General features: G+C 38.0%; 1 protein-coding gene across 2 annotated transcripts; it reads right to left on the bottom strand.

Annotated features, from left to right (window-relative positions):
* Positions 1 to 785: 785 nt before the first annotated feature.
* pik3r5 (phosphoinositide-3-kinase, regulatory subunit 5) lies at positions 786 to 24,446 on the bottom strand. 2 transcript variants are annotated; one of them, XM_067497661.1, is made up of 18 exons: positions 24,148 to 24,446; positions 15,610 to 15,725; positions 12,454 to 12,569; positions 12,280 to 12,348; positions 10,886 to 11,024; positions 10,226 to 10,295; positions 8,484 to 8,658; positions 7,871 to 8,039; positions 7,680 to 7,748; positions 6,674 to 7,560; positions 6,358 to 6,483; positions 6,042 to 6,173; positions 5,677 to 5,770; positions 5,108 to 5,184; positions 4,694 to 4,787; positions 4,494 to 4,576; positions 3,825 to 3,937; positions 786 to 3,720 (listed from the first exon to the last, which is right to left on the bottom strand). In XM_067497661.1, the coding sequence occupies exons 2-18, from the start codon at positions 15,707 to 15,709 to the stop codon at positions 3,570 to 3,572; spliced, it is 2,664 nt and encodes an 887-aa protein (XP_067353762.1). In that variant the 5' UTR covers positions 15,710 to 15,725; positions 24,148 to 24,446; the 3' UTR covers positions 786 to 3,569. The 2 variants fall into 2 exon arrangements, with proteins under 2 accessions (XP_067353762.1, XP_067353761.1); XM_067497660.1 differs by having other exon boundaries at positions 3,825 to 3,940; positions 24,148 to 24,444.
* Positions 24,447 to 26,137: the final 1,691 nt, after the last annotated feature.

Here is a 26,137-nt window from a genome sequence, read left to right as displayed (position 1 = left end):
TGGCACTCTAAAATGCATTGTGTGAACTGGATCAGTTGTATCAATACCATGGTCAGAAAGATGAAATGTGAAGGTTGGTTGCCAGAGATGTATAAAATATATAAAAGATATACCCCCTCTTGTAATTGTATGTTTTTTCATAGTAGGTGTTAGTACATACTTAGATGAACAACAACATATAACTTTTTTCACAGTGCCATTATTTATTTAACAGAAATTAAGCCAAACAGAAAAAAACATGCAAGCAATATTTAGTATCCCCTTATTGCTTCCATAGGATTTAAGAGGGTAAGTTGCAGCCAGGTAGCGTTAATAAAATAAGAGAATAAAAGTATCTTCATCACAGATACAGAATTAGCTACAAAGACTAAAGGCAAGGCAAGACTACACTGAGCAGAAGTGTCGTACTAGTCTCAATCCACCCAACCACTTGGCCTTGTTTCCCTTCCTTAAAAGTGGTTTAAAGACTGCTATTTATCTTGTAGTTCTCCCTTGATTTACTGTTAGATTGCCAGAGCTAACTAAGACAATTGAATAAACCAATGCTGTTGTTTAAGTTATCAGCAATATTAGCAACAAAATTCCCTGCTCACAAGGATGGTAAAGTTAAAGCCTTGAAAATGCAACATTGGCTTTTTATTTTTAAAGTAAGTCAAATATCTTATTGGTCCTCCTGGTTTCTAAATGTCACACCTGTGGGTGTAGAGTTGCTAAATTTGGAAGAAAAAAAAGTGTCACTATGCATTCAGTGGTTATGGTTGAGATAATCTGAATTATCGTATGTACCATTTTTGAAAGCTTTATTCATAACAAAGCATTACATTTTATAAGTCGGTTGCATATTTTATATGTCAAATGTTTGCTTTAAAAGGCAAACTAAAGGATAAATGTAGTGGGGTAACAGATCTTTTCTTCCCTGAATGTAGCCAGGTAGAATGAAATGTAAAAAAATAAAAAATCCATGTAGGAATTACGTTTTATAAAACTGTGCTTATGTACAGCAATTATAGTTACAGTCTTGCATACAGTACAGTATGTACAAGTATTAGTCATAGTAAGAGTCAAACCTGAGTCATACCTGTATAGACACAAAAAGTGGGTAATATACACAAACCCCTCTTTAAATGAAGGCAAAAACTAAGATAAAATGCAATCTTCAAATGAAGACACATATTTTAATAAAAATTATACTTGAAATACATTTATTGTATGTGTATCACCTACAGTTATATTTAAAAGTAAGTACACCGTCTTGTAATTCTGTTTTTTGAGGGGGTAAACTATAATAAAATCACAATCATAGTAGGTGTTATTACAACCTTTGACAAACAACAACATTTTTGGCAGTTTGCTGGTCTGGAGCATGCAAGTGGATTTTAACAAAAAGTCAAGAGAGAAAGGCAGAAGCAATGTTCTTAGGGAAGCAATTGCTGCTGCACATCAATCTGGAAATGGTAATGAACACAATTTGCCTATGGGATCAATAAAGTTGTTTGAATCTTAAAATCTTGAATCTTGAATAAAACCAAACAATTTGGAGTTCACTGTTCTACAGTGACAAAGCTTATTCACAAGTGGGAAGCATTCAAGACAGTTGCCAATCTTTCCAGCATTGGAGATTCAAGCACATTTATCCCAAATTCAGATTGTGCAATGGTCAGAGAAACACAAAAAAAAAAAACCCAAGAGCTACATCTCAGATCCTACAGGCCTCACTGAGCATGTTAAATGTTAAGGTCCATGACAGCACAATTAGATGAAGACTGAACATGTTTGGTTTGTTTGGAAGGAGGAAGTCCCCTCTGACGAAAAATACATGAAAGCACAAATGAGGTTCACAACACTGTATCTCAACAAACCACAAGCCTTCTTAAACAATGTCCTATGGAAGAATTAGACCAAATTGGAGTTGTTATCTCTTTAACATAGTATTTTAGAGGCAAATGTAAGGCCATCTGTCCGAAAGTTAAAGATTAGTCAAAATTTGGTCAAGCAATTAATCAATGGTCCAAAGCACAGCACTGTTAGGAGAAAGGCTAAAAATTCAAGAATGAAAGGTTTGGAATGGCCTAGTAGAATTCCAGGCTCAACACAACTGAAATACTGCGGCAAGACCTTAAAAGAGCTGTGTCTAAGCAAATCTCTGAAAACCTCGATGAACTAAAGCAATGCTGTAAAGAAGAATGGGCCGAATCCACAGTGATGTGACAGACTGATAAAGTCATACAGGAAACAATTACTCAGTTATTCCTGCTAAAGGTGGATCAACAATCTATTGAATCATGAAGTGTTGCCCACATGCTTTTTCTTAAATAATGGCATGGTGAAAAAGGTTTTTGTTACTGTTGTTCTGAAGTTCTATTTGTCTAATATGATCAGATGATTTTTATTTAGTTTTTTTTCAAAAAATAAAAAAAAAACACCTAGAAAATCAAAGAGCGGTACTAACTTTTAAACATGACTGTACAATTATAAAAATAATATTGTATATGCAGTGTTTCCAGCATACGAGGCATGTAAGTAGAGGGCAGTGGGGCCACATATTTATCTAAAAAAATAGTACCTAATGAATCAAATGTTCAAGTGCAGTATACAGGAGTAAAAGTGATGCACCACTTACTGTCTCCTAAAGAAAATGTGCATTCAAATGTATGGTAGCACCAAAACATCCAATGTATTTCCATCTGTGTTTTCCATCTGTGCTCTTGATTAAATGTAGGTATTAATTAGCAACAATAAACCATAGTTTGCTGATAAGATGAAATGTAGACATTACAAAGTATGTAGAACTTTCCATTGAAATCAAATGCAATGTCAACAGAGTCCCCTGCTGGTCATGTTTATAACAAGTTAAAATGTTGAAAAATCTTCATAATTATCTTGCCATAATTCCTTAGGACAGCTGCTATAAAAGCCTACGTATAAAAGGCATACAAATATGTGACACATTAAAATTATAGTAAACAATACTATATTTCACAAACATATTTACATATTGTAAAACTATAGTGTCCATTCTCAGATGTAGGCTAATTCCCTCTATAGTGCCGTTTCGGTAGATAGTACAGTCTGAACATCAGATGTAAAAATTCCTTGTAGTCTTCTGTGACAATGTAGGTTGATCCAAAGTCCTTCATCTTTCGTTCCAAACCAACCCCTTCAAGCAAATTGCATCCTAATGTCATGGCATTTAAGGCCACTTTGTTGGCAAAAGTAAAAGAGGAACTGAAACCTTAGGAATGAAACTTGAACAGCTTCCTTAACAACAGTGAGCTGGACTCATCTGTAGTCATTAGTTGTTACTTGACTTGTTTGTTAAGTCTCCGTATCAGCAACCGCGGGCCAACTATATTTGATGATTATTCACACTTCTACCATCAGTGTGTTTCTGCTGTCATTTGAGGCTGGCATCATGGGAAACTTGTCTTCAAGACACTGGGCAAAAGGATGAAACTGCACATGCTATGCACTTTATCGCTGCCATCTGCCTGTTATTGAGTGCATAAAGATAATGGTTGGCAAAATCTTTCTATTCTTTCTGAACCTATCAAAACCAGTTTTAGGTTTCCTCAGGGAAGAGCACCACTGAAAGTGACTATGGGCAGGCAGAGGAGCGAGCAGAAAGTCGGATGAAGAGGCTGGATTTGGGCTGAAGTCCGTGATTTCCTTAGCCTCCAGTCAGTCGAGCTGTCAGGTTTATAGCACACTGATATTTCACACCTTTGTAGGACAGAAAAAGAGACACAAAAGTTCCATAAATTAAAACACTTACAAGGATGATGATGTCCATGCTGTGTGTGTGTTTGTGTATCTAAACTCATCACCTGGTGACACTCTGTAGTATCTTCTTCTCATCCTGATCCAGACACACAGCAAAGGTTGTGTTTCCTGCACCGCTGACCTGCACCTTGTCCACCTTTACCTCTGTCACACTCAGCTGCTACAAATGTTGGTAAAGAACAGAAAGAAATTAACTGCTTTTACTTCTCATGAAAACCTTTATAGTAAAACAATTCCAAACTGTGGAGACAGACCTGTATGCAATTGTATATGAAATTAATCGCTTTAGCAGTTGGATTTTTTTTTCTTGTTTTTGTCACTGAATCTCTCATTTAAATAGGTCTACATTCTGCTGAGGTGTTTAATACCTATAACAAATCAAAGCCACAAATGAGGTTAAGAAAGTAAACTACAGTGTTGAGCAAACAGCATAACTGCCAAAACAGACCGAAGCAAAACAGACAAGAGTATTGGCTGTGTTTTGTGGCTTTTTGCTCCGTCAAGCTGTCAGCGTGAATTATTTTCTTCTCAGCATATGTGAGTTGGGAGATTAATTTCAAATGACTTTTGAGATGCTATCAGTGATGCACTGAGGTCTATGTCTTTAAATAGAGCATGTGTCTCAAAGTTGCTTGTAAAAGCGTACTGCTGCTGCTGCTGCTGCGCATTTTTTAAACCGCATGCACCTAGAACAAGCTGATGATCTAGCTCACCTGGTTAAAGCCTTTCTTGCTCTTGCCATTTTGTCTCTTCAGGACCTCAGTCATTGTAAGCTGCAGGCACTCCATCTTTGAATCTGACAGAGATTGTTTTAGTTAAAATGAATGAATACACATTCCAATGTAATTTTTCCATTGCGATTTACCTACCAAAGTATTACAAGAATTACAAGTAATCAGTGGCAGAAGCATACCTAGTGCTTCAGGGTTCTTGCATGCCTTGGTCAAATTTACTGAAGTGCAGACTTTTGTTTCTCTTTTCCACTGACCTCTCCCACTAATCACCACCTGAATGAGAAGAGAAGGGAGAATAAGATTACTGCAGTTTAGAAAATTCTACAGTTGATGCACCTAGACTACAACTACATTTTATATGAAACAAACATTGCAACCTGAGGAAATGTACTTAGTTCTTTTAAGCAGACTTAGTTTTTTCCCCTAACTAAACCCTGAAGAATTAATGTAAATAAGATGAAAACCTGCAGTGTCATCGACAGTAAGTGTAATAAGATGTTTTTCTGCTAACAACAAATAATGTTTCACAGTATATTTATTATAAAGTGACGATTCAGTTCGCACATTTTGATAGTGAATGAACACCATCTTACCCTGTTGTACATCACTTCCAGCGTTAGAGGAACTGCTTCTCTATCACCATCAATGCCAAACCTTTTACTGGCAGCACCTATAAAAAGAGATCAAAAGTCACACACACATTAGTGATCCACTTGGGAGTTATTCAAAAGTAATAAATATCAGTGCAACATCAAATTGCCCTACATGAGCTAGCAGTCAGTGGCTGCTACAACTTGTAAACTAGACGTTTTTTTTCTCAAGAAAATTCTGAGTAATGGAATAAATGAAAGTAATTTCCACAGTAACTACCACTAAACCTCAAGGGTTTCCAGCAGCTTTCCCTGAATTTCTTTCTCCACAAGCTTCTCAAAGAAAGTGAGAAATGAGAAATGCATTGGCAATGAGTGAAACTACAAAAATGGAAGTGGACTGAATCATGATATAGAAATAGCAGCTGTTCTTCCACCACAAGTTTAGAGTCATTCTTAACCTCATCCTAACTTACTGTATGATGCATTTGACTGAACGGAAAATGTCAAGGATTTTATTTACTGTGAAATGGTTGCGAGTGAGGGCCCAGTGCAGTGTGTTTCACACTCACCCATTGCCTTGATGGCTCGTGTTCCTGCGGTGTGACCCAGCTCAAGGGAATGAACGAACACCTCAGTCCTCCTTTCTCCACAAGCTAACGTCAGCTGCAAAACCAAAAATCCTCAGTGACTCACTAAATTTTGAACAGTGTTTTTATTAGTTACTCCTAAGATACAGAGGGCATAAGGAAGCTAATTCTAAGAGGTGCCAATGTGTGGATAACAAGGTTTCTTTAAAATGGACTAACAGAGAGCAGTTCAACAAAGGACCTGTATAGCAGGGATGCATATACAACAGTGTATTATCGGCTGTGTGTGTGTGTGTGTGTGTGTGTGTGCGTGTGTGTGCGTGTGCGTGTGCGTGTGTGTATTCTACCTCAATCTGATAAAGCTGGATCAGAGCTGGCCGGGCAGCATTGCGACAGTAGTAGAGGACCAAATCAGCCAGGATGGGTAGACGCTGCTCATATGAACCATCATATGAGTCTGACTCTATCTTTGAGGTTTGCTGCAAAATATTACAAGAAAATTAATGTAATTGTAGAGTATAGCCTAATCCAAAAATTAAGCATTGTTGAAATATGAATGATAACAGTTTTATTGAGTAATGGACTACTCAGGTTCTAAGCAAAAATGCTACACTTTTGGATTTTGCTCATTTTAGTGGTCTAAAAGTTAAATTTCTCTTGTACCTGGCAGACGACGTTGGCAGGCAAGTTAAGCAGGCAAAGGGTGTTTCTTTCGTACCAAGGGTCCAACATACCAAGAAGTTGGGCGATGTCATTAGTGCTGTCCCCTTTGTTCGTGAGTTGAACATCCTGTTTGAGCAAAAGCAACAATTTAAAACCAAGCAGTGGAATTCGCAAATATAGTGTGTGCAGGAATTGTTTTTCTTTTACACTGTAACAAAATCTATGAACTCTACAACTCAGCTCTGTGACAGCTCAACAACTATGATCTTAAAAACAAAAAAAATTTGAAATTTGATTGGTGTATTGTTCTTCTTACATTAGTGCCAGTTTGGATCACTGTACAAGAAGACCTGCGACTCCCCGCTCCTCCAGTTGAGGCCCGCTTCACAGGTACAAAGAAGAACTTAAGCTTAAAGGCCCGGCTAAGATGTGGACATGCGCTCTCCTTCCTCCTGAGGCTATTGTAGGCTCTCGCTACCTTCCCTGCTACATGATCCGCACCAAACACTACCACCCTCAGTGTAGTATTTTTACTGTCCTCATCACTACTGAGGATAGGCCTTCTTCTGAAGCACACATGTCTAAGAGTTTGATTTTGTTGCTGGGGCAAGGGTTCAGGACTGCGTAATTTGACTTGCTGCGGTAGAGAGTTGGAACGTTTTTCTCGCACCATTAAAATGTCTTTTGATTCTGTGTTTCCTAAGCTTTTAGCCCTGTACAGTGACCTCTTGGGTTTCAAGAAGAGCCTGTAAATGTGCTGGCTCAGCCGCGCTGAAGCCTTGGAAGACTTGGGTGAACACTTGTCAGCCACAGGAGAGGAGGAGATATAGTCATCGGAGTCTTCAAAGTAGTCACTATCAGTTCCAGACGTGACAGAGAATTGAGATGGATCGTAGGCCTCTGAGGCTGCAGACAAAGTGGAAAACATTGAGTCTTTGGAGGCAGTAGACAATGAGGAGATGGTGGAAAAGGTGGAGGCACGATGATTTATGCTGATCAGAGATGCTGGAGGCAATTCTACTCCATGTTCCTCCTCATCTTTTTCTTCCTTCTCCTCTTCTACTCCAATCTCTGTCACATCGTCGTCCTCAACCTCATCTTCATTGTCATCATCGTCATTGGTGTCTACCTCATCTTCTTCCTCAGCCTGCCCATTAGTGATGAGATCGTCAGGGTCGTGCTCCAAAAGGGTGTTCAGAACATCTAATGACATCAAAACAGATGAGCAAAGATGAAAATGATGAATATGATTTGTAGTGGAAATATACACTAGCGTAGGGCCTAGTTTCCTCATCATGGATGAGCACACTGTAACACTTTACCAAAATTATCTTTTTCCCAGTGAAACACATAGCACTTGGGTGTTGGCAGTGGTAGCGTCTGCAGCATTCCTGAGAGGGAGATGAAAAAAGGTAGCACAACAACAGTTTATCAGATTGATAGTTACTGGAAACTGAAATCATGTCATGTGCTAAGGATATATCCCACACTTCACAAAGCCTGCCCCTCTTACCATCAGACTTCCTTCCATTGGATGCTGGGATGTCCATCCTTTCTCTCAGTCCCTCCAGGGCCTCGATCACATAGCTGCGCCCCTTCAGAGGGTCATTCATGGTAGTTGCCATCTCTAAAACGTCACTTACTGCAGAGAAAATCTCCCCCAGGTCAGTCACAGTTTTTCCCTGTGAAAAATAGAAAAGTTGCATAATATGCCTCTTGTATACTTCTTCTTGGTCAAGTTATTGTTGTCATTTACAGAACCTTAAATAGTAGATAGTTTTATTTATTTATTTTATTTTAAAAGTGTTCTACTGGTTTGTTACAATCCTTCTGCAATAGTATGGATTTCATGAACAACAAATTTATTGTAACTTATTTCCTTAGCTTTCCTAGAGTAAATAGGAAATGCAAAGCCTTTTTGCTGTTACTGTGAAAACTATAAACTGCCAGTATTTATTTTAAATGCAAACAAAAGTAATTTAATAGGAAATGTAGTTTATTTAGTCAGATTTCACTTAATTCTCATGTAAATACATACTCTAACATATACCATGTAACCACACATCACAAAAAACCCAAACATTGTAAACTTCAATTTATATATAATAATTATTTTAGTCCTGTACCTGCAGGGCTCTGTGGATGCTATGTAGAGGGTACTTGGTGCCGAGTGTGGACTGGAAGGCGTGTTTGATCAGGGTGATGTAGGTCTCCTTCTGCGAGTGCTGAATTTGGTTGAGCTGCTCGGCCACTGACAGAAAGTCAGCGGGCACCTCACCTGGATTCATCAGCAGTACAGTCCTGCAGGAGCCAAGGAATTATGACACTGTTAATGTGTGAACATCTACAATAATTAATATTGGAGAAGATGCAGACAGGGGGCTTTGGTGGGAGCTTTGACATAAGGAAAATGATATGAAAGGGACTTTCCATAGCTTATGGTACTACTGTAAGTGTTAGCCACATTTAAGTGATGTAACTCATGACCCTAAGTGTTGTTTTACATGTGTGTGCTTTAAAAACCAATGCATCAGATTAAACAAAATACTTGCAAACTACTGATATAGGGAAAAAAACATGTTAATATTTACACAAATGCAGAAGGTACAAGTGTACAAAAATAAAACCCAGTTTGAAGTGGAACCAGAAGAGATTCTCACGTACATGCAGTTAGTCCGAACATTTTATATGGTGTACTTATAGGTCTTCCAGATATCTAAGCATGGAAGCACATTCATGTAAACCATGAGACAGTAATAAGCTTTTTGTTTTACTATAAATTATTTATTTACATTAATTAAATTTACATATATTATATTAATTTGTTCTGTGGTCTGTAGAAATACAGAAAACGTCATGGCATGCCCAAGACGGCCATTGTTAATGCCCCAGTATGTAACCGTTCTACATTACTGACTAATAATAATGCGAATGTTTGCTTTGTCATCACAGCAGCAGGCCCAGATTGCCAGATACTCCAGTATGGACCTTTAATTCTTTATGGAAGCTGGCATTCTCACTTCACATCCCCCGTGTAATAAATCCATAGCCATTATTTATCAAAAATAAGGTAAGAATTTGAAGCCCCAATGATTTGACAATGCCGAAAAAAAGCAGATAGAGAGTAACTAAACAGCAGAGTAATCAACGCTAGACATTAAAGAATAGAGGAAATGTGTGTTCCTGCTGTTGAATCGGCTTGTTAGCTGGCGTGCTACGATCTGTGTTGTTGTGTTTGTTTGTATTGGTCACGTTTTAGTGCGTAATCATCCACACATGTCCACAGAGCTTTAGCAAGTATAGCAAACTTCCTAAATAACACACTAACAATAAAATAAAACTGGTATTCTGTGCTATACCGTGTTATTTAGCTTGCCCTCCCAGTTTAAACTTTTGTCAGTAATCCAGTTGTGTAAAGTTATTCCTGTTGTGTTTCTGTTTGGGGAAGTTTCGTCTGGCACACAGAAAAACAATTGGCTGAGCATGAATATTTAGATCACAATGCAGCTTTCATGCTTTTCCACCAGACTGCTTGATTCCGTCATACTGTCACCATCACACTGCTCTTAGTGTTTAGTGGGACAATAAATATTGCTATGTAGAATCATTATAAACATGTTAGTCAAAATCATTTGTTGGCCTCTGATGCTTTCGTTTCAGCTCAGTAACAAGTTCAGCGTGTAAATAAATACACACGTCACGTTGCCACTGTTCATGAAGAAGACTCAAACCACAAGTGATGTGTACAACAACTGTAAGTTGAATCACACTCAGCAACGATTGGGGAAACAGATCACATCAAAGTAAGGTGCCAATTCCTGTTTATCGAGGCTTTTACGTTTCAGTAAACTGTAATATAATGGCTTACATGGTCTTGGAGCCCTGGGTGGGGGTTGTAATGCCCTGCTCTTCTCTCACCAGCCTCTGAAAGGAGATTCCTGTGAAGGAACAGAACAGGAATTGATACTTTCTAACCTAAAAACAATGTAATACATTTTCCTTTCAGAACAAGGTAAATCAGATAAAAACTAGAATATCCATAAAGCTTTATATGCGTATGGTTTTATTAAAGTGAACTGTAATGAATAATAAAAAAGTACAAAAAACATTTAACTCAGCAAAGACTCATTATTTTTAAGGCAATGATTCAGACTGTTACTGTAGTTTAGCACTTTTTTAACCCTTCTGGTAAACTTCAGTGTGTTGCAGCTTCTGCTTTTTTTTTGTAAACACTAAAGCTACATCCGCTTTCAGACTATTTATCATTAGTATGAAGAAGTGTTCAGTTCAACCTGATTCATTATCATCTTCCTGTCATTGTTGCTGTTACTGTTACTGTGGTAAAATTTTAAATGTTTTCAGTGGCATCCTAAATGTAATTCCTGGAAATTTTCACTAGAGGGAGAGCAATTACAAGAGTTGGAAAAACAGGTAAATTGAGAAACCAAAGAGAGCAAACAGTAACTAAAAACAGAAGGAGAAGGCACCTAAATAAATAATCATTAATAAGAAGATAGTCCATATTTACCCGGGGCCTTGATCTCAAGGTGTAGTGTGGAAAGGAGGTTCCTACACACACTGCAGTACGGCTCAGGCCAGGTGAGAAAGCGTCCAAACACCTCGATGGCTTCCTCCAACAGCTCTGTGTCTGGAGGACAGTATGGTGTCTGCAACCAAATATTTTAGTGAGGTTCTGTTAAGGAGCAGTGGGGTCTGTTTGAGGCTTCATGGGTAACTGTTTTACATACAGTAGAGGGCACATTTCTTCTGTTTAGTGGACAATATGTGCACTATTAAGGTATTTAAAGTGATACTGACAGTGTAGTTGAATTATAATTATAATTTATGGAATTGTTTCCTAAATCAGCAAAGCTCAAACGTTTTGTCTAGTATCATAAAACCTGTCTGTAGTACTATAAATTACTAAAATATTTAAAACACTTATCATTTATGGATTAGTGGACTAACTAATGCAAAGAGGAAGTAATGTTTTCATCAGAGCAACTGATAATATAAGTGGGCCTAATTACTATCCCTTGGTAAAATAACACAAAATAACCTGTCAATGTGACAAGTTGATCTAATTTACCTTACAATTGCATTGTGGTTATATAACCACTGCAACAGGACTTCATCTCAAAACAACCTTGACATTAGTATCATGCCATGCTAATATACTAATGTTTTTGTTATTCAGTCATTGGTAGATCTGTAAACATGAGCACCCATAAAACTGTCTAATTTGTCTATTTCAAAACTGAATTTCTCAAAATAAGAAAAATAAACCATGACAAACTGCCTCCTGCTTGAGACACTTTGTACTTAAGTCAGTACAAAATTGTTGTGTTACACCACTTTCACTGACTAATAAATTGGAAGTGTACAGGGAAAGCATTGAATTCAACACTACCCTTTACCCAGGTTTATATAGTTTTTTTATTATTGTGAAATTAAACAGCCATGACAGCAATTTTCTACAATACAATACTACAAAAAAAAGGCATTTTGAAAACTACATCTGTCTCTTGATTAAACTCATCATTTTAAATTAAAAGAAATCATGTAATGGCATCAATCATCTTGTTTTTTGTTTGAATTAGCTTAAAAATGTAATACTTACGTTTTTAGGTTAATTTAATACAAATGTATGCTGATTCCACAAAGTTATTAAATTAGAATTTACAGTAATTAAAATAGTTTACATTAATAATATGTTATTTAATGATTCAGTATGGATTTAATTGTAATTATAGGGGGTGTCAGTGGGAAGATGAACCGAAACAAGTTTGTTAACTGAGGTTTTTGTGACAGTAGTAACAAACATCATGGTGGTTTTAAAAAAGGATCTATGACCTTTTGGAGCACTTACACACATGTGAATGGTAAGTACTGAGAGGTGTTGCAATGTTAAATGTGTTGTACCTGTAGTAGCGTGGAGGAGAACATGATAGCTAGAGGAACCACCAGCTCATACTGACACTGCTCCTGAACCTGAATCCACACATCAGGAAAAGAGACAGTGAGCAGTGCTTAGGATAAACATACAGTCAACAATGTGTCCTCTTGGACCATAACTTTTGCTCTCTGTCCTCTCACCTCTTTGGTCCTTATAGTAATCTGTTGCAAGAGTATGAGGAAGTGTTCAGGGTCCCTCTTCACCAGCTCCTCCAGGCTCCAGCGGTTCATCGACTGACCCGCTGAGCACATCAGCACTGAAACAGCACGCAAATTTTTTATGTAAAAACATGCACATGTTCAATACCCGGACAGTCACATGCAAAGGAAAATATAGTTACATGGGTTAACCAAAATATTTTTGAAGCAGAAAATCTTGACTTAAGCTCTTGAAAATTGATCATTAAAACCGCTAAAAAAAACATATATTTTTTTAGATTTCAACCGAGTCAACAGACAAGGACAAGTGGTGCTTAGGACTTAAGTCTCTCAAAAGTCAATTTTGTTCATTTAGTTAATATTTCAAATGTAATTTTTCAAAGACTTGCACCAAAGAAACCACCAAACAAACACAGTGTGATAAGAAATATAATACAATTTGACAACATAAACAAGCTAAGAAAATGTAACACCCAGACATTGACAAGCACTTGACTTTTCTGTCTGTCCAAAATAGACTGTCCAAAATACATTTAATGCATAAACACTGTGAGAGCACAATATTCCAAATCCCTTAACACTGTAATTTCACTAGCATTTCACACTCACATAACTTCTTGCAGACGAGACAGGGTGAGATATTTTTGCCCAGTCTCAACAGTGGGAAGCAACTGCTGAGAAATGTTTTAAAAGCACCAGCCATGTTGGCTTGGATTTCTGACCATGCTGTATACATATAAAGTAGCCTGGTGGGACTTTTAAAGGCAACTATTGGGTATATCTATGCACATACAATGATGACAAGTCAGCCATATCATGATGGTATTGATCACATTTCTTAGCACTTGGTATGTAGAGTGTTTTAGTGCAGGATCCCTAAATTATATGGGAAAACAGGTTTTTTGCATATTATTACAAATAAGAAACTTATAGTAATAATACACAACTCTTGATGATAGTGAAACTTGAAATGTCAGTTCATATGAAACACAAAGTGACACAGACTGTTTGGGTGTGGAGCCATGAGTTGAATGCAGGTTTGCAACAACTCACAAAAACCTGAAACGCACGACTATAGGTGCTGGTGCACATCAAGGGTGTGTTTTTTTCACCTTTTGTTCAGTGTTTCAGTTAGGATGTTTGTACATGTACAAATTTGGTAGACGGATTTCCTGCTGCAAGTTAAGTGTTAAGGTCTCAAATGAGACATTGTTATAGATGTTACAGGTTTGGGATACCAAAGGAGTAACTGTGTTGTTTCAAAGAGCTCCAATTGAATTCTGGTCATCTTGTCATTTTACAGTATGAAATGGAAACATGAGATTAAGCAATAGAAGAAAGCCGTGCATAAAGTATGTCAAACAACACCAAACTGGATGTGATTGCTGACTCCTCAAATACACTTTACTTTCCGTTGATCCCTCTAAACAGCTCTGAGCTCAGTTTTCAGGGAAATAACACCTCAGCACTTGTACGAGTTACATAGAAATGTGTTTCTCGCTGCACCAGAGTGTTATCTAACATCTCTACAAAGCTGGGTGCTGAGTCTATTTAAAGGTCAGTACTGTATTTGCATCAGGGGTATTCACTGTAGAGCTCCACAGGTCAACTGTGATAAGATTATAGCACTGGAAATTTAGCTGAAAGTTTCCAATGTGTCTGTTGAGATGAATCAATTTGATGATCTTACAGAGTTTTAATGTAGGCAGCTACAGGCAAACAAGCTTCTATGAAAGTCATCCTACTTATAGACAATGTACACGTGGTTGAAAAATGTCACAACTATATTGAAGCAGAGAGGGAAAATCGAAACAGAAAAATTTACTCCAGCCGTCAAAATCACTTCTTGCCCCACTGTCAGAATTTAAACCCAAGAGCACATTTGTATAACTGTGCATCACTCTATCTGTCACCAGTTGATGAGCAGGAGGCTGATGTTGATTTAATCTACTGTTCTGTTTTTACACTCTGCGCCACACTAACTCCTGCCTCATGATGCCTCACTCACACACTGCGGTCTGTGCCACCACTTCCTCCCAGCTGTCTATTCACACAACTTCCTCCAGCAGCCAATAACACGTTTCTCTGATGATGTTAGAGCAACAACAAGTAGCTCATACACTCGTAAGCTCATATGTCTTAGTGCTGGTGGAGCACTTTGTGTTTTCTTGTAAGTAAAGCAAGAACAGAAAACACTGTAAACAACGCATATCACACTTGAACTTGTGGACTGGGGCTGATATTTCTATGAAAATGCGTCACTTTTTCCTTCCTAGAAAAAAAAGGGTTTGGCACAACATATTTACAACCAGCAGCAGCTGAAGGGCTGTATTATTACTTTTAAAAGTCGAAATTATTAGTTAAAAGTCACAAAATTTTAAAAATGTATTATATTTGATTTTACATTATGGGCTGTTGTAAACTTGCCACGATTGCACGAACAACCCCACAACATACCTCTGTTCGGCATTGTTCACAGGCACATATGTAAACTACAGGTATAACTAAGAACATTAATAATCCCTCATTTATTTTAGTGACACGGCTCACACAACATCCATCTTTACTGATCTAAACAAACATGCATTTTAAGACATGCTCACGGACTAACAAGAGATATATTTTTAGTGTGGCTTTTGCTTCTGTACAAGAATACATCTACTATAAACGTCAATAAATAAATATAACACACAGCATTTGTGTTACATGCTGTAATCTGTAATAAAAACAGTTGCTAAAGGATTATCAGTCGCTGTGAGTATTATTTAAAAGTGTAGACGAAAGTAAAAAACATGCTTTCGTTATTATATTAGGTTGAGAATAATGTGCACTTATGTAATGCTTGAGAGCTGGAGATTTTCAAGTATTGAAGAAGTTTTTGATTTACTGCGCGATAAAAGCAAAGACACATTAAAGACAAAACATTTGACAAAGTCAAAACTGTATGGTAAAGATAAGCCAAAGCCTTTTTTTATCGTCTTATGTTTACGATGAAAGATTTTACTGGAAACCATTATCCTAGTTCTGATAGAAACAGTCATTGTGACATTGCTGAAATATAATTAATTGTTGTTACTGCTTCACTCAGCAAAACCAAATCTCAGGTGTGATCCTCTTCTCTAGCCCCCGGAGTCTTACCGTTCCAGTGTTGTGCTGCTGTGGGGCTTTGTCTCAGCCCATCCAGACACCTGTCCAGAGCGTGCTGGATCCTGTCCTCTGTACATGAGGTGTGCTGCATCTTCACCACTCAGGTCCTGTGGAGGGACAAGCGAGAGTCCTCATATTAAGTGCCAAAACACGATAGATAACTGCTCTCCTATTCAACTCAACATCACATGCACACGTGTACTTGTTCCTTTTTATGACCTGTATTTGTTATCACAACTGTTTTGCATCCAGTAAGTATGAAAATTAATCCAAATAGATAAACAAACCATAAAGGGTCATTTCTCAGAAGAGGGACAAACACACACAGGGCTGTATGTACTGTACTGTGTTGACGTACTATAGGTCCTGGAAAATCTCATCTAATGTATCAGATATATTTTGAAGCTTCTGGCTTTTAAAAAAAAACATTATATAATGTAAATTGTTATCCCAAGCAACATACAACTAGCAGCAGACAGTAGGGACAACGTGGGGTTCCAGCGTCTTGGCCAGCAACACTTTGACTTGTAGGCAGAAGGACCCGGAATCAAACTACTGGCCCTTTGGTTCGTGGACACCTGCTCTGAGCTACAGCCACAAAACCTGGTGTCAATGAAGACCTCATGTTGGTCTAAAAACGTTTGCCTGTTTTGGAAAGTGTCGACTGGTGTGTGTATATTTTAAATATTAAACCTAAAAACCACAAACAACCTGTAGTTCAGCTTTATTTCAGTTATTTCTTTCTACATTCTGCCATCGTTATATGAAATGGAATAAGAACTGACAAAATGACTAAAACTAAATCTCAATTTTCACAATATGACATTTAAAGTTTGTTAAAAAAGGAAAAAAAGCGATTTCAGCTTTAAAATCAGCAGACATGTGTAACAATGTTGTGGATTTGAGAGAGTGAAACTATGTAATTCCAGTTTTTCTGCAAAATATTAGGTACATTTTGTGACCATCACTGATGACACAAAGGTACGCTGCACTTATCCGTGCATTTGACTGTGTTTCATGTAGCAACAGAGGACAACCCAGGTGTGGTAAGTTGTTTCAGTTCTGTTATAAACACATCTATTCGGAGATGTGCACAACAACATACCAGGGACGTCCCATCAGTGACCTAAATGAGCCAAGTGACAGATTTGTAAATCCTGGCCATCTTTGGTGTAGGCAAACAACATTGATGTTGACAGGTGTTCAGTGAGGTCTATGACATAAACCAACCAAAAGCAGAGGGTTTTTTTTTCATGCTTTCTGTAAAAACAGAAGCATGTGCTCAAATTAGTACAGTGACCACACTTGTAACTCTGACATTGCGAGAGCTATGAATTCCCCTGGAAACAAGATATTTTTGTTAAAGAACTGTGTGTACCTCTGTTAGGATGTTGAGATCAGTTACAAAATAGGACGTTGCTGCCTGTGGCTAATCATCAGGAATCTACTTAAGGTCTAAAGAAGTTTTTTACTTTGATGATCACCAGCAAAACAGTCCACTCTAAATGTCCATCTTTGACCAATATATGGTTATATGGAACCAAACATTATGTTGTTGTTTGTTTAATAATAACAATAATAATAATAATAATTATTATTATTATTATTATTATTATAATATATTATTATTGGTTCCATATAACCATATATTGGTCAAAGATGGACATTTAGAGTGGACTGTTATTATAATAATAATAATAATAATAATAATAATAATAATAATAATAATAATTATTATTATTATTATTATTATTATTATTATTATTATTATTATTATTATTATTATTATTATTATTATTATTATTATTATTATGCTAGTTAATCTAAAATCTGTATAGAATTAGATGTGTGGCACAAAAAAAGATACCTGGTTACGAGGTCAGCAGAGAAACCCAACAGAGCGTGTTGACATCAAAAGCTGTTTCTGTGTGATTACATTTCAAAATTTCCCCATAGAACATGACAAATTCCCCACTTAACATGAAACCCAGAAATATGTGAAAGCTGTCAAATAAATGATGTTAATGAATGACTCACTCACTTTCACACACCCACTCAGCTAATAACTCCACTTGACACATAACACACTACACACTGGCATTTTGGGAGATTTGTTTTCTCGCTTTCATTACAGTGAGTTAGAAGAGAGGTTTAACACCAATCTGAAACCTGAACATAAAATATAGAAGCAAACAGTCAGTTAGCTCCACCCCAGCATAAAGACTGGAAACAACTGTCTCACAACACTGCTGAGACTCACTAATTAATATGCTAGATCATATTTGTTTTTCAGTACCACAGAGTGCCAAAATAATATGTCTTGCTTTGGGGAAGTCATCTCATACCATTGGTTGGTAAACACAAACCCTCTTAAGGTTTCACTAGCCACCCTAGAAATAGTCCAGCACATAACCCTCTGTACAACCACAACGGAAGGCACCCCTCTTTGGTGCAGCCTCTGACTGCCGTGCCTGAAAACAGCAAATTTCTCATGTACAAACTGAAATAATTAAACTGAAAAAACGGGGTAAACTTAAACTTCAAATCTGAAAACAGTGAATCTGGAATTAGCAGTGTATACCTCCATACTATGGCTCCTCTTCCTTTCCGTTCTATTTTGGCCAAAAAAAAACTGTATCAAACCTCAACTGCCAAATGGCATTGTCAAAGCTCAAAGCATCCATTATTAGAACGGCTGGAGTCAATTTAAAACCCTGTCCAAAACCCTGTCCAACCCTGTGCCCAACAAAGCATAAAATATAGCATAAAAATATAGTGTCTTTTTTTAACAGGCGTACATGAAAGGGGTATCATATATAAAGGATTGACAAAAAACAAAACTGCTGAACTAGTCTGTTAAAGGCATAACATCTTATACCTTATCGGTAAAATAGAAGTGGAAACTCATGCAAGTTCAGGAGGCCAGACTAATGAAGGTAGCATGTCTCCCACCACTTCACCCCTTTCCCTACAATAAACACTGAGCAACAATATCAGCAGCTCCAAAAATAAACAACACATCCACGTACCCCTTTCTCAGCACTCCCTCTTCCTTTGTGAGCTATTGTGCCTCAGAGATGTCCCAAGTGGCACTGAGGCTGTGTGTACTGTGGAGTGTAGAGGTGAGTGTGCTGGACACTTGTGCTAAGGGCTCCGGCAATTGTCGGGGTTGGACAGAGTTGCATAAAAGTCCAGTAAGAGTGGAAGGAACTAATAAGTTAGAGCCATGATGATTCCTGTGTGCAGGGGGGTGTTCACTGGAGACCTGTAATGGTAATTAAAGAGGTGAAGACCTCAATGGTGGTGCAGTGCAGTGAAAGTTCATCAGTCATTGTTGTGTTGATGACATAAGGTTACTTTTTGAGTACTTGTGTTTGTGGATTCTCCTTTGTAATTTTATTGGAGCCTTATTGTCCATCAGTTTGAAGAAAGAATAGTACTGGAATAGTTTAAAGGTCAAAAAAGTAAAGACACAATAATCTATCAAGGTGTCCCAAGGTGTCTAGCAATTTTGTCCTGAGAGATCAGGTTCGCCACGGCGGTTTTTGTCCGCATGTTGATTTGGCCCAGCTTTAACACTGGATGCCCTTCCTGACACAACCCTCCACAATTTCTACCGGGCTTGGGACCGGCGCAGCACGGCTGGGGGTGGTGGTTCAGCCCAGAGACACTTGGAGGCCGGGATGGGCAGAGTGATCGGGAAGGGCGGGGCGCTAACCTCCGACCCTATGGTAGGTAGGCTGCCACTCTACCAACTGAGCCACTGTCACCACTTAACATTTTAAAACTTCTAAACCTTTTAAAACATTTAATACATCAATCTTTTATATTGATGGTGGCTAATTTATCCAATGAAGTGATACTGTAAATACTACAACAAGCATCAACATGTCTACATTGTATCCATCCTATTCAATTCCTATATAAACGCTGTCACAGTGATTAAACATCACATATGTTGGACATATAATGAAAACTATCTTGTTGCATGGATAGTTCTACATTGTAAATTAAGTTGAACCGCAAAATCCAATCCCAGCTCCAAAGAGTCACGAGTTGTTTACGTAGAGCTGCTACTTGTGTTGCAAATGCATGCGTCTGTGGTGTTTCATAAGAGGATGTATGCAGCACATCCCTAAGAGTCAACAAGGTCACTTCCACTTTTTTATGGCTTGCAACTTGCAACAGTCAGGCAAGAACAAGTACTATTTTTTGTGCTGGAACAAGAGTTTGAAACTATCTCAAAGTGAGAGAAGCATTTAAAGTTACTCAATCATAAACAGAGTTGGGCTTGTTCGCTCTGGTTTTTGTTACCGTGGTTTTCACTTTTGCTGCTGGTTATACTAATAATGCTTAACTGACTACTAATTTGTTAAAAATTAGAAACCTCAGAAACACAATGCTAACTTATTGAATAGCTACAACTGGATTCTATTAAAATGCTATGTATTCTCATCTTTACTTTTCTCCAAATCAAAATATTTAAACCCAGCTCAGTATAGGTCTTTCTCTCGTCTCCATTTTCTTCTGTTTCTCAGCCTCCCCATCTTTACTGTGCTCCTTGCCTGGCATTTTGAGAACCAACATTTTCCAGACAAAACTAAGCCTTGTCAGCCCTACAACTCCACCTGTGCCTCTTGTTCTCTTTCTTGTGTTGTCCTCTTTTTCCTCTCCTTCCATCTCCTCACTGGCTGCTTCCCATGTCTCCCACTGTTCCGATTACCAACTGCTTCCTAACAGGAAGATAGCTTCCCTGCTCAGCTGAGGAAGCAGGTGCCTCTCCATTGTTGTGGTGTGATCCGACTCTCAGATACACTCCCACAGACCTGAGAGGAGGTGTGTGTGTGTGTATACAGTATGTGTGCTTGTCTTTTATACTGACCCCCACCCCCCTGATTGATGAAGTCTGATATTCACATCCAGTCTTCCTCTGCTGGCCTACAGAGCTGTTATCCCTCCTTTCTCTCCACTGACCTATGTGAACTGGCCTCTCATGGCTTTAGGAAACAAAAGTGGTCCAACTCCAAATCTCTAGTGTAATTAAGTGCTTCCCTTTAGTTCAAACAACCACTACCGGAGAAAACACACCCGTCTGATGGTGGAGATCTCACATATTGCATTGCAAGCTAAGTTGGTGTATAAAGTTGGACCTGTTCTTGTCCTTACGACAATGTTTTGTTTGCACAACACTGACACAATATTGATTAAGATTAAGACTGACCTATTAAGATTATTCCTAATGCTGGAACAGTTTTGACAGAACTGACAAAATAATCTTGCTTCAAGCTCCATTTATTAGTTGTTTTGGAGCCATTATAATCACTTGATCCTCATCAGCTGTGGAGCTTGATTGTTTACCATGGTATTGTAGCTAAAACCTTTTGTTTTAAGATTTCCCATTCATTTTGGTGAAAGGATATTGTTTTGTCAACTGTTGTTTCCAGGGTCAAGGAAAAACTTTAATGTGACTTGGAGATTATTCTGTTTTCATAATGAATATAAATTTCCTGCAGTTTTTTCTTGTACTTGCAGTATGTTAAACAGATTAAAGTAGAAAATCGAGTCATTGCAACTGCACTAAATATACTCAAGTACTGTAGGAAGCATTCATTTTAAAAATACACTGATGTGCAGCAATCTACCCTACATCTAACTAAAGCATCAAAACATGAAGGTTCTTCTGTCACTTAGAGAACTGAAAGCCACTCTATATAACTTTTGGTATTCACTTCCTCAATAAACACTGATAAAAAAAATATGATGAAATTTTAATGGATGCAAATATCATGTGCTGTGATATGATGTTATGGTTTAAACATGAAGGAGCCGGTGGTGCTACACAGCTACACAAACTATGGAGCCAGAACATTAAAGTAGCACTGATAACAAAGCCTCTCCTTAAAAAGGAAACATTGTCATTGAAGCAAATGCACTAGATAAAGTAAAAAAAAAGAACCGAAAATGTGAATCTAAAAAAATGTCCCTTTCTGATCATGTACTTACAACAGAATGCAAGTACAAGTCAGTTACAGTTTACACTACAGACAAGAAATGACGAGGTGCATGTGCACGGATGTGTATGTTCACACACATACACAGAAAAAGGGGTGCAGACATCAAAGTATGTGTTGTAAATATGAAAATGTAGATTTGACTGACACCACATCCATGAAGAGATAAACAGGAAGCAATGTTGTGAATAACACATAGTGCTGATATCACCTCTGCTGGATTGTAATAAAAAAAATAAATAAAACTGTAACAGCCTTCAAATTTGGTTAACAACAAAAAGTTTCAATATCTTATAACACAAATCTAACACACTGTGTCCCCCACCAATCTGGCAGTTTTAATTTCTCAACACGCTGTGATGTTTGTATCCCGACTGATTGTGTAATTGAAAAAATTAGGAAGAAAAGACAATCCCTTCCTGTGGTTGCATAATAAGAATCTGTCATTATCGGAAAGGCAGGATGCAGTGACAGATTCATTACAATTAATGTTTACAACAGACAGAGAATTATGGTATATACACTCCTCACAAAGGTTGTGACCTAATTTGACCTTCTCTAAACTTTTGAATGCACATGTACAACTGTTCAATGTTTCAGTATTTTATTGCATAACATGCTGTTCTCTCACAAGGGGATTGAACACAAAAATCTCAACATGATTCATAAATCATGTCTGATTCATGAATCGAGCACCAAATGTTCTGGTTCAATGACAATTTGTATTTATACAGTTCTCTCTCGTAGTGCTCTTCCCATTTGGACATCATGAGACCAAGACAACACCTAACAACTGACAAGTTATTGAGTTATTGTTTTGCGTGTGTGTGTGTGTGTGTGTGTGTGTGTGTGTGTGTGTGTGTCTTTGCATCGCTACATGTTTGTTTGAATGGGTGCATTTGAATTTTTAAGGGATGTTGCCCCCTAAAAGGAAGTCATCTGTTTGACCTGTTTGTTTTCATGTAAAATGTTTTTGTTTGGGTTCTGTGACTTTGTTCATTATTCATATACACTATAAATGGTATCTGTTTGTCTCATAAAACACAAACATTTGATACACAAAGAACAACCGGGATAGATTTTTTCCCATAAATTTTACCTGAAAGCCTTTCACCTTTTTTTGAGTAGCTTATGTCATAACTCTAGAGAGAAATCATGGCGTCATAGCATCTGATGTGCTCTGCTGTTGAGCCTGAAATAACTTTTATATTAGAAAGTCTTGGCTAATAGATTTCAGATTAAAGATCCGGGTTTGAGTCCGACCCGATTTTCCTATGCTGTGACTTGACTTTCATGAGACTTGACTCACCTGAGAAGTGACCATGCAAAATCGTAGTACAATAAATTAAGAAAATGAAAGGTGAAAGGCTTTTAATTTAGCCTTGACTTCTCCCAATTTCATGTTTAAGTTTTAATGTAAACTGGCCAAGAAAAGATGGAGAAATTATTTTATTTTGTTTTAAATGGATGGCAATTTGCCTCATGGAGATCACTGGAGGTCACATTTTCAGTTACCTCTGAATCGTGGTTTTTAGTGGCATGAACTTTTAATCCACACGTGGTAAACAAGTGGTTAGTTAATGTAGTGAAAAGGATGTTGAGTTCAGACGTTGGTTCAGTGGATCCTTAAGGGTGGAGCTGTCAGAGATCTGACAAACTCTGGGTTGTCAGACAAAATTTATGTTTCAGGGACAGTTAAAAGCATTCCTCAGCATTTCTGGTCAATGTCGCTCCAGAGCAATTTTTATATGTAAGCCAAGTACAGATTTAATAGTACTGCATGCAGTTGAATTACAACTGTGTACATAATCAATCAAATCAACCAGACCTTACCTTCTCAGTAAAATAAATCCGCTGGAGTTAGCCCGAGAATGCGAACACTGTTAGCATTATTGTGTGTTTAACATCTAATGACATTATACCAACTTCAATGTAAAGCTTCCTATTTACAGACACATGCAACATCCAGGCAGCTAACACGTGCTTCTCTGTTTCTACTTCCTTACTGTTAATTAAAAGCATGAATCATACAGAGTATCTGAAAAAAGCAGAAGTTCCCAAAATGGCATCACAGCAAGGGTCAGTGAGCTCCCAGTTGGGGGGCTGCCACCATGACAGCCCTGCGTTTCCCATCAATGTCACCCTGACACTTCCCATCAGATCTTCTGACGGGAAATAAGACACTTCAAACTTTTGCACTGCTGAGAAATTAACGCTGCTATAATAAATACATTGACACGAGTTAAAGTAACATGAAACCAAACCAGCTTTGAAGACACAAGTCTCAGAGAGATATGTACACACCACCGTATTAGAAAGCCACGTGAAGCTGGACACCATATTCTCAGTTTTTGTGCAGTTTTAGATGTCAACTGTTCTAGACCAAAAGCCCATTGTCAGTCATTGTGAACATTACAGGGGAAGATAGATTCTGCCTACATATCCTCTGGCTGACAGTCAGCGACAGAGCATGCCCTTCAAATTTGTTATATACCCATGACTGCCATAACTGTCTTACCTGCAATTTACTGTCCAGCATCCATTCCCCGTGTGTGTGTCGGAAGAGCCCAAAGAGTCCAAGGCAAAGTTTCTCCACCTCAGTGATACTGCCATTCATTCACCACCCACATCACGGTTTAACCCACATCCTGGGCATGGCAGTGCAGCGCAGTGCAACAGGAGCGAACCACCGGTATATAGTTTTAGAGCTCCCTGTTGCGCTCAAGCCCGTCTACGCTTCAGACAAACAGCGGCTCACAAACAGGAAGTGTATGAAAGAGCACTCTGGAGCACAATGAGAGAGGCTGCTTGCGTGTGTGTTAGAGAGCGTGTAGGTGGGGAGTGTAAATGTGAGTGTAAGTGTTTGTGTGTTGCTACATGTTTGTTTTAATGGGTGCATTTGAATTTTTAAGGGATGTTGGCCCCTAAAAGGAAGTCATCTGTTTGACTTTGTTATCATGCTATTTTTTACATTTGGGGCGACTGTGGCGCAGGAAGGTAGAGCAGTTATCCACCAATCTCACAGTTGTTGGTTCAATCCCTGGCTCCTCCGGTCACATGTTGAAGTGTCCTCAAGCAAAACACTGAACCCCAACTTAGTTGCTCCTGGCCAGCTGCATAGCAGCTCCTCCATCGGTGTATGAGTGTGTTTGTGATTGTGAGTGTGAATGGGTGAATAAGAAGCAGTGTAAAGCACTTTGAGTGCCAATAGATAGAAAAGCGCTATATAAGTGCAGACCATTTACCATTTGTGTGTAAAATGTTTTTGTTTGAGTTCTGTGACTTTGTTCATTATTCATATACACTATAAATGGTATCTGTTTTTCTCATAAAACACAAACATCATACCAGCATTTGATGCACAAAGAACACACAAGATAGATTTGTGTGTTTGTTTGTGATGTATACTCAAGTAAGAGAAAATACACTGCAGTTTTCTCTTTGCATACAATATAATTAGAGTCATAGTGTTTAAGCCAACTAATTTCAGTCTTTTATGACTTTTTGTTTTATTTTTTGTATTTAATTGATTTTAGAATGACTGGTCACTGACACCATCTACCACTGACCATCAATAGTTCAGAGGATCCATTTGACAGACGAGCTGACCTCCAGTGATGACACTACAGCTGTCATCAGAAGGGCCCAACAGTGCCTTTACTTCCCTCATAGACTGAAGAAGGTGGACCTCCCCATCCCAGCCATGAATATGTTTTATGGAGGCACTTTCCCTTAATGTATCTCTTATGTATTAGCGCCTTTATTTATTAATATGTGGTTTATTTTATGACAAGGAATTACTGAGTGGTGGATGTGCTAAACATATATTTTTCATGTGGAGCACAAAAATGACAAATAAAGATATCGATCCATCGATATGTTTTTATCTGTGCAAGTCAGCCATGTAAATTATGTTCCATATTCCTGTTACATAAAATGTTGCATGAGAACCATATTCCTCATTTGTTTTCTTTGCAGGCCCCCAGTCAGGGAAATGGTGGCATGACTTTCGTCTCCTGCTTTGCCTACCATTTACATTTCATGTATTAGTGCTACTGTGAATTCCCCTTCTCATAAAGAAGGGAAATGTGGTGACAAGCCATAAACAATGACAGTAAACCATCTGTACAACTGCTGACTGAACTTGTGAATCCAACTCGTATTGTTCAGAGCTACAGACTGATTGCAAATCAGAAGATAAAGGTGTGTCTGAGATTTACCATAAACCCCACTGGTCATGTTTGTTCTATATCTACTTTTGGCCTGTTTAAAAAACTTGTCGGACCTTCTGCTTTACTGTGCATTCAGGTACAGTAAGCTTCTTTCTGTGTAGGATTTTCCTGATGCTCTGCTAAAAATGGCCGGTGTCATAAAGCCGACAATGACCCAGTAGCTGCTTTTTCCTTTTTTCTAAATCTAACTTCTCTGTAAGTTGGTGTAATTATGACGCTTTTCGCTCAGCCTCTGCACGAATAATTCTAGATAATTTCCAGATAAGGGAAGTCATG

Source organism: Channa argus, chromosome 3 (genome assembly GCF_033026475.1).
Source record: "Channa argus isolate prfri chromosome 3, Channa argus male v1.0, whole genome shotgun sequence".
NCBI classification, from domain to species: Eukaryota; Metazoa; Chordata; class Actinopteri; order Anabantiformes; family Channidae; genus Channa; species Channa argus.
The sequence above is the reverse complement of the archived record's forward strand: the minus strand, read 5'-3'. Positions and strand labels throughout refer to the sequence as shown.